Source organism: Megalobrama amblycephala, linkage group LG6 (genome assembly GCF_018812025.1).
Source record: "Megalobrama amblycephala isolate DHTTF-2021 linkage group LG6, ASM1881202v1, whole genome shotgun sequence".
In the NCBI taxonomy this organism is placed as follows: Eukaryota; Metazoa; Chordata; class Actinopteri; order Cypriniformes; family Xenocyprididae; genus Megalobrama; species Megalobrama amblycephala.
In genome coordinates, this window is record NC_063049.1 from 39898380 (window position 1) to 39912502 (window position 14123).

Below are 14123 nucleotides of genomic sequence, written 5' to 3' on the forward strand. Positions count from 1 at the left end.
GTCCACACTAGATACTATGTGAAAATGAGAAGCAATAAAACCAATCAAAAACCACAGCCAATCAGAAGAGAGTGTGGGCGGCCTCTCTCGGCAAGAGCACAGCAGACACAAATAAATGGGCAAGTATATAGTAAAATTCATAAATATTACACCATTTAAACATTATTTAAAAGTACATACGGTGTGACTGAAACAATCTTTATCATAGAATATGCTTGTTTGTGCGCATTCAGTTGACGTTCTTGTGCCCATTTATTTAATTTCAAGATCTGAGGTGAATTAGCCAGTGTTGTTTTCATTACAGCTAAAAAGCTAGGAAGACAGAATGATATTCAGACTCACATTAGATGCTTTTAACATTAAAGGTGCCCTAGAATTAAAAATTTAATTTATCTCAGCATAGTTGAATAACAAGAGTTCAGTACCTGGAAATGACATACAGTGAGTATCAAACACCATTGCTTCCTCCTTCTTATATAAATCTCATTTGTTTAAAAGACCTCTGAAGAACAGGCGAATCTCAACATAACACCGACTGTTACGTAACAGTCGGGAACATTAATATGTACACCCCCAATATTTGCATATGCCAGCTCATGTTCAAGGCATTAGACAAGGGCAGAACGTCTGGATGTGCACAGCTGAATCATCAGACTAGGTAAGCAAGCAAGGACAACAGCGATAAATGGCAGATGGAGCAATAATAACTGACATGATCCATGATATCATGATATTTTTAGTGCTATTTGTAAATTGTCTTTCTAAACGTTTTGTTAGCATGTTGCTAATGTACCGTTAAATGTGGCTAAAGTTACCATCGTTTCTTACTGTATTCACGGAGACAAGACTGTCGTTATTTTCATTTTTTAAACATTTGCAGTCTGTATAATTCATAAACACAACTTCATTCTTTATAAATCTCTCCAACAGTGTGTAATGTTAGCTTTAGCCACGGAGCACCATCAAACTCATTCAGAATCAAATGTAAACATCCAAATAAATACCATACTTATGCGATTAGACATGCTGCATGACAAACACTTTGTAAAGATTCATTTTGAGGGTTATATTAGCTGTGTGAACTTTGTTTATGCTGTTAAAGGCAAGTGCGAGCTCCGTGGGCGGGGAGCGTGAGCATTTAAAGGGGCCGCAGCCTAAATTGGCTCATATTTAACACTCTGAGGTCTGAAAACGCGCCGGCGCGTTTTGCAGGGTTTTTTTCACATTGCAGCAAAACAGACTTAAAATACTCTGTCATTTTTTGTCATAGAGACATAAGTAATATATCAATTGAAACTATAGAATATCTTCTTTTATTTGTATACACTCAGAGTAAAAACACAATGTTGTGCTTTTTGTAAAATAAAGAAAACGAACATGATGCGTGATTTCTCGTCTCCCTCTGAACGAAGTCCAATCTGATAGTTCTCAGAAAATGAACTGTAACTTAGTGAATACTAATCACAGAAAAATTAAACTTATGTCTAAAAAAACGTTAAGATGTCAGGTTTTAAATCATGTAAGTCAAATCGAAAACAAACCTTCTGTGTTTATGTAATCTGTATGAAAATAGAGCCATGTCAGAAGTCCGTGATTCAGCTCATTATCCGCTAATGCGGCCACGCCCACGGAGCCAGCACTATTCAGACGCAAATTCAGAGGCAATACATGCATTCATCGTCTCAATCGTGTATTTATTGTCTTGAAAAGTGTTTATCTGGATGTAAAAGTCATGGTTAGCGAGCTCTAGAAGACATGCAGTTAGTTCCTGTTTTCTTTTCTTCTATAGATGAATTTTAGATGAGTTTTTGTTTCTTTAGCGCCCTCCGGCTGCAGTATGAATTGGAAACTCCATTCATGGAATAGCCTCTTCTTCTTTTAGATGAATTTGTGGACTAAAAATGCACAGAGAGCGCCCTCCGACTTCAAGGATGAATTGAAAACACCAGTGCTCATAGTAATGACAATGAATATTAAATAAATATAACTTCTCTGTATAGAAAATTGACATAAGCATATGAGAATCCAATATTTCTCCAAATGTGCATGCTTTTAAACTAAAAGCCTATATTCAGACTCTTTGCATCACAGAAATACATTATATTTTAAAGTATAATATAAAACCATTACTTTATATTGTAATAATATTTTTCTGTATGTTTCATATATCATGATGAGCTTGAGACATCACAGAAGGTTTTTTTCACAGCCTACTTGACTGAAATGCCTCATTAATAAAGTCATTTCAGCTCATTACTATCCAATTCTTTTGTCTTCTCAGGTGAGAATGGCCCATTTTTCAGTGGTGATTCACGCCTCCACGCATACTGTGTTTCTTGGCAAAAAGTGTCTTACAAAAACTAAATCAATATATTGTTTTATATGAAGGAGTAGGCAGCATAATTTTTACATAATTTTGAAGCAAAAACTCTAGTTTACAACCTCCAATACCCTAAAGTATTGTAAACACAGATTTACTATACTTTTTTTGGCCTTATTTCAATGACTTAAGTTTTTTGTTTTTTCAGTAACCACGCATAAACATTATTCATTCAAAAACACAAACATGTACATACATGTTCCTCACATATTATTGTAGCCTAGTTTGTGCTGAATACAGTGTAATGACACTTTTGTCATTTATATGTTTATGAACAACTGAAAAAAGCACAAATGTCAGGGCATGTCAAAACTTCTCCAGGCCCCAAATCAGCCTCAGACTCCAGAGGGTTAATGATGCCCCAAAACAGGCAGTTAAAAATTTAATTAAAAAAAAATCTATGGGGTATTTTGAGCTGAAACTTCACAGACACATTCAGGGGACACCTTAGACTTCTACTACATCTTTTAAAAAGACGTTCTACGGCACCTTTAAATAAAGCACATAAACAGCTGATACCTGATATTATCATTACCATACTTTGTGTTGCTGTTCCAGTCGTGATGTTGCGGAGAAATAGAAACTAAAACAGAATCGTCGTGTGTCGCTGTCGTGGCTGGTTAGGACATAAACTGAGATTAACAAGGAAAAGATACCTTGTGTCATGGTGTCGCGTTGCGTGTAGTTATTGTTTAATTATTATTCATTAAACTTCACTTATTAAACATATTAATACATGTTAATTTCCAACCTACTTTGGGTTCATTTTAAGCAAGCAATACAGTAACTATTAAACAATAGTTCAGTCAAATAAAACTAACAAACATTTGCTACATGGGCAAACATTTAACCCAACCGCTGGGTAGTGAAAAAGTGAAAAGGTTTATATTTATGTTATATCCATGAGGTATAAACATTAGCTGCATGTGCTCATATATGTGCTGCACATTTTATGTCATGTCTAATACAGTTTTTAACAGCCTTGTCTTTCAATAACAGCCTCTTTGCAAATGACAGCATCATATTGTGATGAATTCACAAAACAAATCTGCACTGAAATGTTAAGCTCACACTGTTAGATCCCATTTTTATAATTCCTTTTTATCCTAGTGCACTCTTAAAAGTTGACAAAATGCACATTTACACATTTAAAATGTACATTTTTAAATTTATGGCAAATTTGTGAATGCTAAATAGGTTTTGTTGACGTGTAAATGTGGACGGTTGTATGCTACTGTCTTCATCTGTTTGACGTCAGAAGATCAGAAACCATTTTTGCGGTTTAATCTTGAATAAATGTTCTGAAAGTTACAGTTTTCACAGTACAATGAAGCCTTTATCTCAAAAGATGAAGAAAAATGTGATTCCTCATAATACGACTCATCCAAATCAGAGCCAGAATGAATAATATGTAAAGTCCAATGACTATAGTCAAACCAAAGACAATTTCAAAATATATCTCAAGAAATGAGAGAAAAACATGTTCTCCTTGAAAAATAAGCTCTTGAACTAGACAGAAAAAGAAAATATGACATGGGAAGTCATATGACAAAATGACTTTGAGATTCAAAGGGTTTGTTATTGTGAATCAAAGACATCAGCAGAACCACAACTAACTGACCATGAGAGACCCTAGAGGTGAGGGTGGTGCACGTCTCCCATGATGCCTCAAGAATGAGTAAACTGCCTGACAAAGCCGCAAACATACACTGCTCCGAACATCTACAGAGCTATATTCTGGATTATTTACGGAAACGCAGAATGTCAAGAATAATGCAGCATGATGAATGAGAAGCTCAACATATTTTCATTCACAGCAATATCCAGTGTTTTGGCATCAGGGCACTAAAGCCGAAGGAGCCTGGAGGAATCAGTCTGAATTAAGTTTACAAATGTGCCTTAGAACCCAGCATGCCATGTTTAAGGTTTCTTGGTTAAATCTCACTTATATCAAAGGCTTTCTTACTTTAAGAGGGGGAATAAGGGCTGCAATTTCAGTTCGTTTTCCTCAGAAATAATCAGTGACGCAAATACTCATAAATGATCAATGATCAATCATGAATGCAATATTAACAGTAACAAAAAGGTTTCTAAAACTGTGACTCGTTTTTAATTTTGTGATTTGTTGCAGTAGTATTTTGGGTGGTACATTGCTGTCCAATTAATTAGAGGAGGATGCTAATTTGTACATTTGTACAAAATGAGTCAGAAACAGCAACAGAAATGAGCGGTGTATTGAGAGGATTAGGTGCGTATACACAAGAAACCTTTTTGCATTTAAAAGACAGGCTCAACGCAGAGTCCTGAGAACATTTTTTTTTTTTAACTTGACTTGTCATCTTAAAATGCTATGCAAATGCCATTAATAATAATAATAATAATAATAAATAAAAAAAATAGTCAAAGATGTCCTGATGCATATCTAATTAAACCTAGAATAACTGTCTGTCAGTTTTGGGTGGGAAAAAAATCCAGTTTGTAAAACGATACTTCCTTTCTCAAGCTAAATAAGATCCAGGAGTATTTGGAAAATAATTTATGCTGATCTGTAAGTGAATCATTCCACTGAATATAAGCTGCATGTGTTCTAACCGTGGCATTTTAAATTTAAAAAGGATATAACTCAAAGTTCCTACTAACACATACAGTGGAAAAACACAAAGAACATGAACATGTGTGTGTAGAAACTGCACCGACTACCACCAATGCCCATCCATCATTCACAGAGTTCAAAACATCCCAAACTCCTTTACATCTTTTACTTATTTCATATTTCGACTATTTTGATCATGAATTCAGCTACCAATAAGCAAAATACTGTACACCACAGCAACTATAAGGGTTTAGCAACCAGTGGCGGCTAAATGATAATTTAATGTTAAAGGGGTACTTCACCCCTGGAAAGATGAATGTGTATTTAAAATTGGTCATTTATGTAGTAGAAATGTGAAATTATTTTTGAATTTGGAGCTTTCTAGACTGAGAAAAGGCAGAAAATGTATTTTTGACTAATGTGGATGAAAGACAACAACTCCCAGAATGCACTTGTTTTGCTACCCTTGCGAGGCCACGCCCAAACCACGCCTATCGGTTACAGGCGGCATTCAGGAAAATTCAAACAAATAAATCGTGAGTTAGTTCATACATTTACAGCGAAATGGTGCTAAATTGCTTTGTACCTGGATGTACACCCAAAACCAGGAAAGGACAAGTAAGTTTCCATCATTTTCCGATTAAGTTAAAGATTTGGAGCGATGTAAACAGTGGCTGCGGGCCATCAAACACCCGAAGTTTGGAGATGACACCGTTATAGAAAACCTAAAAAAACGCAGAATATGTAGTCTCCATTTCAAGCACGAGGACTACGAACCAAATATCTTTGCAATGAAGAGAACCATTCTGAAGGACACCGCGATACCATCTATATTCACTTTCCCAGAGGACGAACAGCCTGGGCATCTGGTACTAAGCGTATTCGCCCAGAGGTAAGACTCGCTGATACTAGACTGATAACACAGTAGCCTATATGTAGTGTTGTAGGTAGCAGTAAAACTGCAAACTTAGCAAAGTAACGTTAGATAGACAATTACATATAAGTTGCATATAAGTTGACTGTTATCAAAGTAAAGCCTCTGTTCTGTAAAACTGAGTTTATTTATCTATTTATGCTAACGTTACCACAAAAGCCTGTTGCTGTATTGGTTGAGATGACTGCAGAGACCGATAAATTTGCGAGATGAACCACTGACCACTGCAGACAAAATAAAGTTAATTACTGTAAGCTTAAAAATATATTGACACCCACTTTTGATAAAATCTTTGATCTATGTCCATGAGTAACCTCAAAAGCGCATATGTATGGGCGTGGTGAAAAAATGTGGAACTACCTGCTATTACTGGCTGTAGTTTTAAGCCTCTGGCCAAAAAAGCCTCCGATGACGCAAAATGACGATTTTTGCGTCATCGGAGGCTTTTTTACAGAATAAAAATGCATAAATCTCTCATCTCGGGCTGATATGAAGGGGGAAAGCACGCTAATTCGAAAATACTAGTGGTATTCTACTAATACAAAGCTTAATGCTAAATCCTGAAGTAACCCTTTAATAAAATTCACAGTTATTCGTTTCATTTCATGTCCCAGAGTGTGTATTTTTAGTTTGTAATTTTACCACTGTAACACCATAACGTTACTGAAATCTAAAGCACGGCTGTTCTTTCACGAACGTGCCGAATCTGCCGATGTCATTACAACCGCTATGCCGATAGAGAAGGGGAGGGGGAGAATCTTGTCTTTTGCCTCAGTTGGTAAAAAACTAGCCAATCACCATCGAGTGTTTTACATTCAGTGCTTAGGACAGTTGAGAAAAAATACAACGCAGGGGAGGCTAGCCTCACTTGGTATATCAACCAATCATCGTAGAGACATAAATTACCTGAATAACGTGATTTTTGTTTGAACTACCACCGCTGCGCTGATAATGTACCAAGTATCTTATTTATGGAGAGTAGTGGTATTGAATATCGTCAACAAATTTACCAAGTTATCATTCAAACAGTCTACAAATTACAAATGACTCCACACATAAGTTGCAAATATAGGCTGCAGCAGCCAGCATCACTAAACGCACAACGCGCTCTTTTAACAGACATTTAAGGAGGGATGGATGTTTTTCTTCAAGTGATAGGCCAGGTGAGTGAAATTATAATTTATTATCTTGCTGTATAAGTCATTTTCTTTTTCTATAAAAGCCCATTTAAATCAGTTAAGCTACACTATAAACCCTTATGCTCAAAATACTTAATTGGATTGAGTAGGACAAACTTAATTTGAACAAATTAGTTCAGTTAAATTAACTGCTGAGTATTTAGCTCTTTCTTTTTTCTTTTCAGTTCACAGCACTGACATATTTCAAGTAAACTGAACTGTTTCATTGTTTTGAGTTTTATGAACTCATTTCTTTTAATTTAGACTAACTTAAGTTTAACTGAAACTGGACTGGGATTTCTATTTCCTAGCATGCTTTGCCCATGACACTCAAAAGGGAGAGTAAATGCTAAAATTAAGTGTTATATAATGTTTTTGTGCAAGATTAACGGCAAGGGAGATTTTGTAGTGATTAATGTTTTGTTATGCTAATTTAGAAGAGTTTCTGTTAATGTGGGTTTTGGGAGAGTTACCATCATGGTGACAAGTAGCGAATGCAGCTTGGTATGAGAGCAGGTAAGTTACATGTTTTAAGTTGCTGTACTTATTCAGTAAGTGTTATATACCATGTTATTGTTAACATGCTAGAAAATTGGCATTTTTTGTATTTTCTTAGGGTTTACAGTGAAGTAAATAGGCCTAACTCATTTGATTTGCAATAAAAAAGTTCATTAACTAAATATTTTATGTTAATTGCTATCAAAATTAGGGATGGGCGATACCACTTATTTTGTTTTCGATACGATACCGATACTTTCAAGGCCAAAATCGTCGATATCGATACCGATACGATACCTCTAATCTGAATTTAAGTTATTAATTTATTAATAATTTAAATCCTTAAATTATTGAATTACTATGAGTAAAATGGGTAATGGTACCCACTTAACATTATATTTGAAAGGTATTTCAACATTCAATATGCCGTAATTGCTATTTATTCGATTATATTTTTGTTTACACATGGTTAAAATGTTTATTTGTAATGGTAACCATGGAAATCTACAAATACTATAGGCTTACCTGAACTATGGTCACTGTAGTAATGGTTCAGTTTCATAAGGGACTGTGACAGGCTGTTGCACCCATAAAATGCAAACTTTGTATTCTGACAGTGTAGTTACAGAACAGAACATCAATACGAACTTTAAATGTTCAATTTAAATAAAAGTAATTGCAAAAACTATGTAGGCTACTATTTCATTTCGTTTGTTGTGAAATAACTCAAACATTATGTTGTTCTGTCTGCTGTTAAGCATTGTTCTGGGCTGCATTTCCCAAAAGCATCAATGGTTTCTTACGATATTAAATGCATGCAGCCGTTTGAATGTAGTGTCGGCAGAGAGCGAACGCTTTCTGTGATTGATTGGTTCTGACTTGCAGCATTTGCGTGTGTTCAGATACACAATTATTCACTAACATAGGTTATTTCTCCAATTCAATGCATATTGTATGCATTAAATTTATTGTTAATTAAACAAAATCACTGGTAAAAAAAAAAAAAAAAATACACACCTTAGTATTGATATTTTTATTTGAGTATCGATACTTTCCTTACTCAACGTCAGTATCGATATATCGATACTTCATATCGATATGCCCATCCCTAATCAAAATGTTTGAGTTAGCTAACGCAGTACTTCAAGTTAGGAGCAATTAACATGCATGAGTACTACAAACTCAAAACTTGATAGTTCTGCTTACTTAAAATTGGAATCATCATAACTCAAAAAATTTGATGTAACTGATTACCTCAATTTTTTTTGAGTTAGCCCAACTTATTCAGCAGGGGATCCCCAGACCACTAGAATTTAGTGTGCCGTCTCTATTTTAAAACTCACGAGCAGCCACTGTAATAGCAACCATTATAAATTTGTTAATTTTATATTTATATTTTACATATTTATTATTTTAATAATTCTTAATAATTAATTATAAAGAGTTAATATTAATAAATTGTAATCAATCAATATTTAATATGTGGGTACAGCAAACAGCTTTTATATTAATATTTTATATATTCAATAATTTAATATTCATAATAATTCTTAATTATACATCATATTAAGAATGAATTCATATTAATTGATCATTAATAATTTGATAACTATTAAGTGTTGTTCTTTGCTTGGTCATATATTTTAGCCAATCACATAAAATAATGATTTTAAGAAAGGTCAGATGCCTCTCTACCAACTGGCTGTGGAATGGACGAAAACATGGTAAGCAATAAGCAGTTATTCTACTCTGGGTAACAGACTTGCCAAACTGTTGGACTACTCAGTGAACGGTAAGTTTTATAACGCCCCACCCACTTTTCAGATTGTTCTTACACCCCTGAGTACATGTAGGGCTTTGCTTTTTACGCCATTTCCTCTGGCTACACTCCAGCTCAATATTGTATCAATAAAACAATCTAATGATGTTTCAGGGGGATTATAAGAGTCTGTTGCTCTGTCCCTAAATCTCCCAGCATACTCATGCTCATATGGACGGCTCCAAAAGAAAGTCTGAATTTTATTTGGATCAAGGCAGTTAGTCATCCACAGCTGCGTCTGGTGTGAGTGTTCTTCACCCAGACATGAGGGGGATGAGGAACGGGGTGGCGGAGGGGGCTTCTGAGAGGGGGGCTGCGGCACAAGTGAACACACATGCTTGAGCTGCAACTAAGATCTCTTCCTCTGCTAATCGGTTAAAGGTATAGTCACCCAAAAATGAAGTCTGTCATTGTTTACTCATCCTCATGTCATTCCAAACATGTTAAAAACAACATGAAATAACTTAAAAGTGTCAGATGTGGTCATCTGTGGAATAAATAACATCATACAGGTTTGGAATGACATGAGTGTGAGTAAATAATGACTGATTTTTTTTTGTTTTTGAGTGTACTGTCCCTTTAAAGCATATTCATTGGCCAGTCATTATAGCCCCAGTGAGGCTGTGTTTAGCTAATCCAACCAATAATTTGAGCTTCAGCACTCCGTGAGGTTTACACTGGTGAAGTTTAGACTACAGAAGCTGCATAGCAACAGTGTTAGCTAAAGACCTAAATATTTATATCTTAAAGCCGTTATTTCTGAAGCTGTCAGTAATGACTTTACACTGTGTTCAAACTGACCCAACGAACGGCAACACTTCAAACATTCTACATTTGGCTGTTGTACTCAGAATGTTGGAAACATAACCGTCATGTTCACACTGACCCAACAATGTTCACTTTAAAGAAGGTGAGTGAAAGGGAAAAGTTTGTGGATTAACACTTGCTTGATGGAAGATCAGTGTTCTGTGGGGCCAGTGTGAACTACAAAATATGCCATTGGCCATACTGATATTAAGAAAACATACATACACATGCAAACATTCAAACACAGGTTGAAATACTCACTGTTGTCTCTATATGCTTCAGGGGGAGGTCATTGCTGGGGGCCTGTGGTGAAGGAAACAGAAGAAAGAAAGCAGGTAAGACACTGACAAGCATAAATGAGTGAAAAGACTTCAGGAAATCTCTCCCAATGACATCTCTCCACATTATATATCTGCAAAACACATGAAAGTTTGTTCTCCAGATTCAGAATAAAGAGTGACTCTTTTTTATCTATAGGCACCTGATGCATATTAATGAACAGCAATATTTTTATCTACCTAGTTACCTATGTATTTTACTGAAACAGTTTAATTCAAGAAAATGCACTCACTAATGATTCAAATCATCTTAAGAGCCAAAAAAGTGCAACAAAAAAAAAAGTGCATTATAATACTACACACACAAAAAAAAAAAATGCTGGATTAAAAACAACACAATTTGGGTTGAAGATGGAAAAACACAGCAATTGAGTTGTTTTAACCCAGCAGTTGGGTTAAATGTTTGCCAAACGTGCTGGGCAGTTTAATTTAACCCAACTATTGTTTCAAAATCATTATATTTCTGGCTTAAAATGAACCCAAAATAGGTTGGAAATTAAAAATCAGACACATAATTACAATTTCCAACCTATTTTGGATTCATTTTAAGCAAGCAATACAGTAATTATTAAACAATAGTTGAGTTAAATAAAACTATCCAGCAGGTTGGGCACAAATTTAACCCAACCACTGGGTTTGTCCATTTTCAACCCAACTTGGGTTGTTTTTAACCCAGCATTTTTTTAAATTTTTTTTAGAGTATAATGATTTTATTTCAATACATATAAGCGAACAATCAAAAATAAAAATAAGAGCATAGGTGCTACCAATGCCAAGGTCATGGGTTTAATTCCCAGGGAAAGCATGAAAGCATTGATACAATCATCTTGGCCAAATGCATAAATGCAAATGCAATGTGTACAATATTTGGTTAGGTAATCCTGTCATACACAGATTAAACAGCGCCAAAGAGTAAAAGAGAAGACAAGGGCTGGGTTCAGTGTGTAGGTGCATCACTAAACATCTTGAGGTAAATATTAAGACAAGACTGCATAGCTCCAGTGTCACTGTGAACGAGGGGGGAATCTGCCCAGTGGCCGAGAAGGACCATATACAGAAGTTTAGCGCAGGATCCGCAGCACAGTTTATTCCCCCGTCAACTCCGAGCCAGAGAAAGGTATTTATTTATGAGGACTCTGGCCCCAAGGAATCCATGATGTCATGGGCCAGCCTGAGTCTGGCTAACCTCAGAATACCCATGTAAGTCTGAGATGGCACAAGAACACAAGAAATCACAATGTAGAGATGGCAAGACACGGGCAAGATAGCTCTGAGATCGCTATGTGCCGCTTTACTTTTCCAGTAACGGGAAACTTTGCGGTTCTTTAAACTACCGCTGAACTCGATGGCACGGTTGAAGAAGTCAGGAGATTTAATGCGAATAAAAGATGTGACCAGCATCCAGGGAATCATTCATAACCTAAAAAAACCTTAAGAAGGTGACTGAAAAGGAAAAGTTTGTTGATGTGTTTTGTATGGAAGTACAAAGTCGTAATTGCGACGTTTATCTCACAATTCTGACTTCTTTTCTCAGAATTGTGAGATATAAAGTCAGAATTGTGAGATATAAAGTCAGAATTGTGAGATATAAAGTCAGAATAGCAAGTTATAAAGTCAGAATTGCGAGAAATAAAGTCAGAATTGAGCAATTATAAACTCACAATTGAAAGATATAAATTCGCAATTCTGACTTTTTTTCTCACAATTGTAAGATATAAACAAGCAATAGCGATTTATAAAGTCCAATTCTGAGGGGAAAAAATACATATCTCACAGTTGCGTGTTATAAAGTCAGAATTGCGAGATATAAACTCACAATTCTGAGAAAAAGAGTTTATATCTCACAAACTCTGAATTTATAACACAATTGTAACTTTATATCACACAATTCTGACTTTATAACTCACAATTCTGACTTTATAACACAATTCTGACTTTATAAATCGTAATTCTGACTTTATAACTCGCAATTGTGAGTTTGCATCACAATTCTGACTTTATAACACAATTCTGACTTTATAACACAATTCTGACTTTATATCTCACAATTCTGACTTTATAACTCACAATTCTGACTTTATAACACAATTCTGACTTTATATTTCACAATTCTGACTTTATAACACAATTCTGACTTTATATCTCACAATTCTGACTTTATATCACACAATTCTGACTTTATAACTCACAATTCTGACTTTATATCACACAATTCTGACTTTATATCTCACAATTCTGACTTTATAACACAATTCTGACTTTATAAATCGTAATTCTGACTTTATAACTCGCAATTGTGAGTTTGCATAACAATTCTGACTTTATATCTCACAATTCTGACTTTATATCTCACAATTCTGACTTTATATCTCACAATTCTGACTTTATATCTCACAATTCTGACTTTATAACACAATTCTGACTTTATATCTCACAATTCTGACTTTATAACACAATTCTGACTTTATATCTCACAATTCTGACTTTATAAATCGTAATTCTGACTTTATAACTCGCAATTGTGAGTTTGCATAACAATTCTGACTTTATATCTCACAATTCTGACTTTATAACACAATTCTGACTTTATATCTCACAATTCTGACTTTATAACACAATTCTGACTTTATATCTCACAATTCTGACTTTATAAATCGTAATTCTGACTTTATAACTCGCAATTGTGAGTTTGCATCACAATTCTGACTTTATATCTCACAATTCTGACTTTATATCTCACAATTCTGACTTTATAACACAATTCTGACTTTATATCTCACAATTCTGACTTTATAACACAATTCTGACTTTATATCTCACAATTCTGACTTTATATCTCACAATTCTGACTTTATATCACACAATTCTGACTTTATATCTCACAATTCTGACTTTATAACACAATTCTGACTTTATATCTCACAATTCTGACTTTATATCTCACAATTCTGACTTTATAACTCACAATTCTGACTTTATATCACACAATTCTGACTTTATATCTCACAATTCTGACTTTATATCTCACAATTCTGACTTTATAACACAATTCTGACTTTATATCTCACAATTCTGACTTTATATCTCACAATTCTGACTTTATATCTTTTTTTAAATCAGTGGCAGAAACAAGCGTCCATAGTTTTGTTAAATAATGCATAAAAAAAAAAAAAAAAGATGTGAACGGCATCCAAGGAATCATCCAAAACCTAAAGGAGATTCAAAACAGCCTCTGCTGAAAGGCGAAACCTCAGGCTATTGAGGTCTGAGTGGTCAGTGACGTAATGTGAATCATCAAATCTCTGTGTTCCGCAAGAGACCCTACACGTCTGTCTCAATTCCTGAGAAAAAACACTCTCGAAGTCTGTCTTCCAAGAGCAATAAAGATAGAGGGAAATTATACCCCAGCTGTAGATTTTGCACTACTGCAGCCCCCAAAACGGCCTCCCAGAGCTGAGGCTCAACCGCTAACTAGAGCGCATCCGCTCCGCTGACACTGAGCGAGAACGCTTGGCATGTGCTTTTGAGCGCCTCGTTATGTCCATCTAGCATGACCACCACCAAACCCATTACGGC

General features: G+C 35.1%; 1 protein-coding gene across 14 annotated transcripts in view; it reads right to left on the reverse strand.

Moving 5' to 3' along the window:
* tns1b (tensin 1b) overlaps positions 1–14123 on the reverse strand; it is a 320941-nt gene that overhangs the window by 89467 nt on the left and 217351 nt on the right. For all 14 annotated transcript variants that reach the window (XM_048194585.1, XM_048194584.1, XM_048194582.1 and 11 more), the window contains one exon: positions 10471–10512. In XM_048194585.1, the coding sequence (XP_048050542.1) occupies positions 10471–10512 (42 nt within the window). The remainder of the gene's footprint in view (positions 1–10470; positions 10513–14123) is intronic.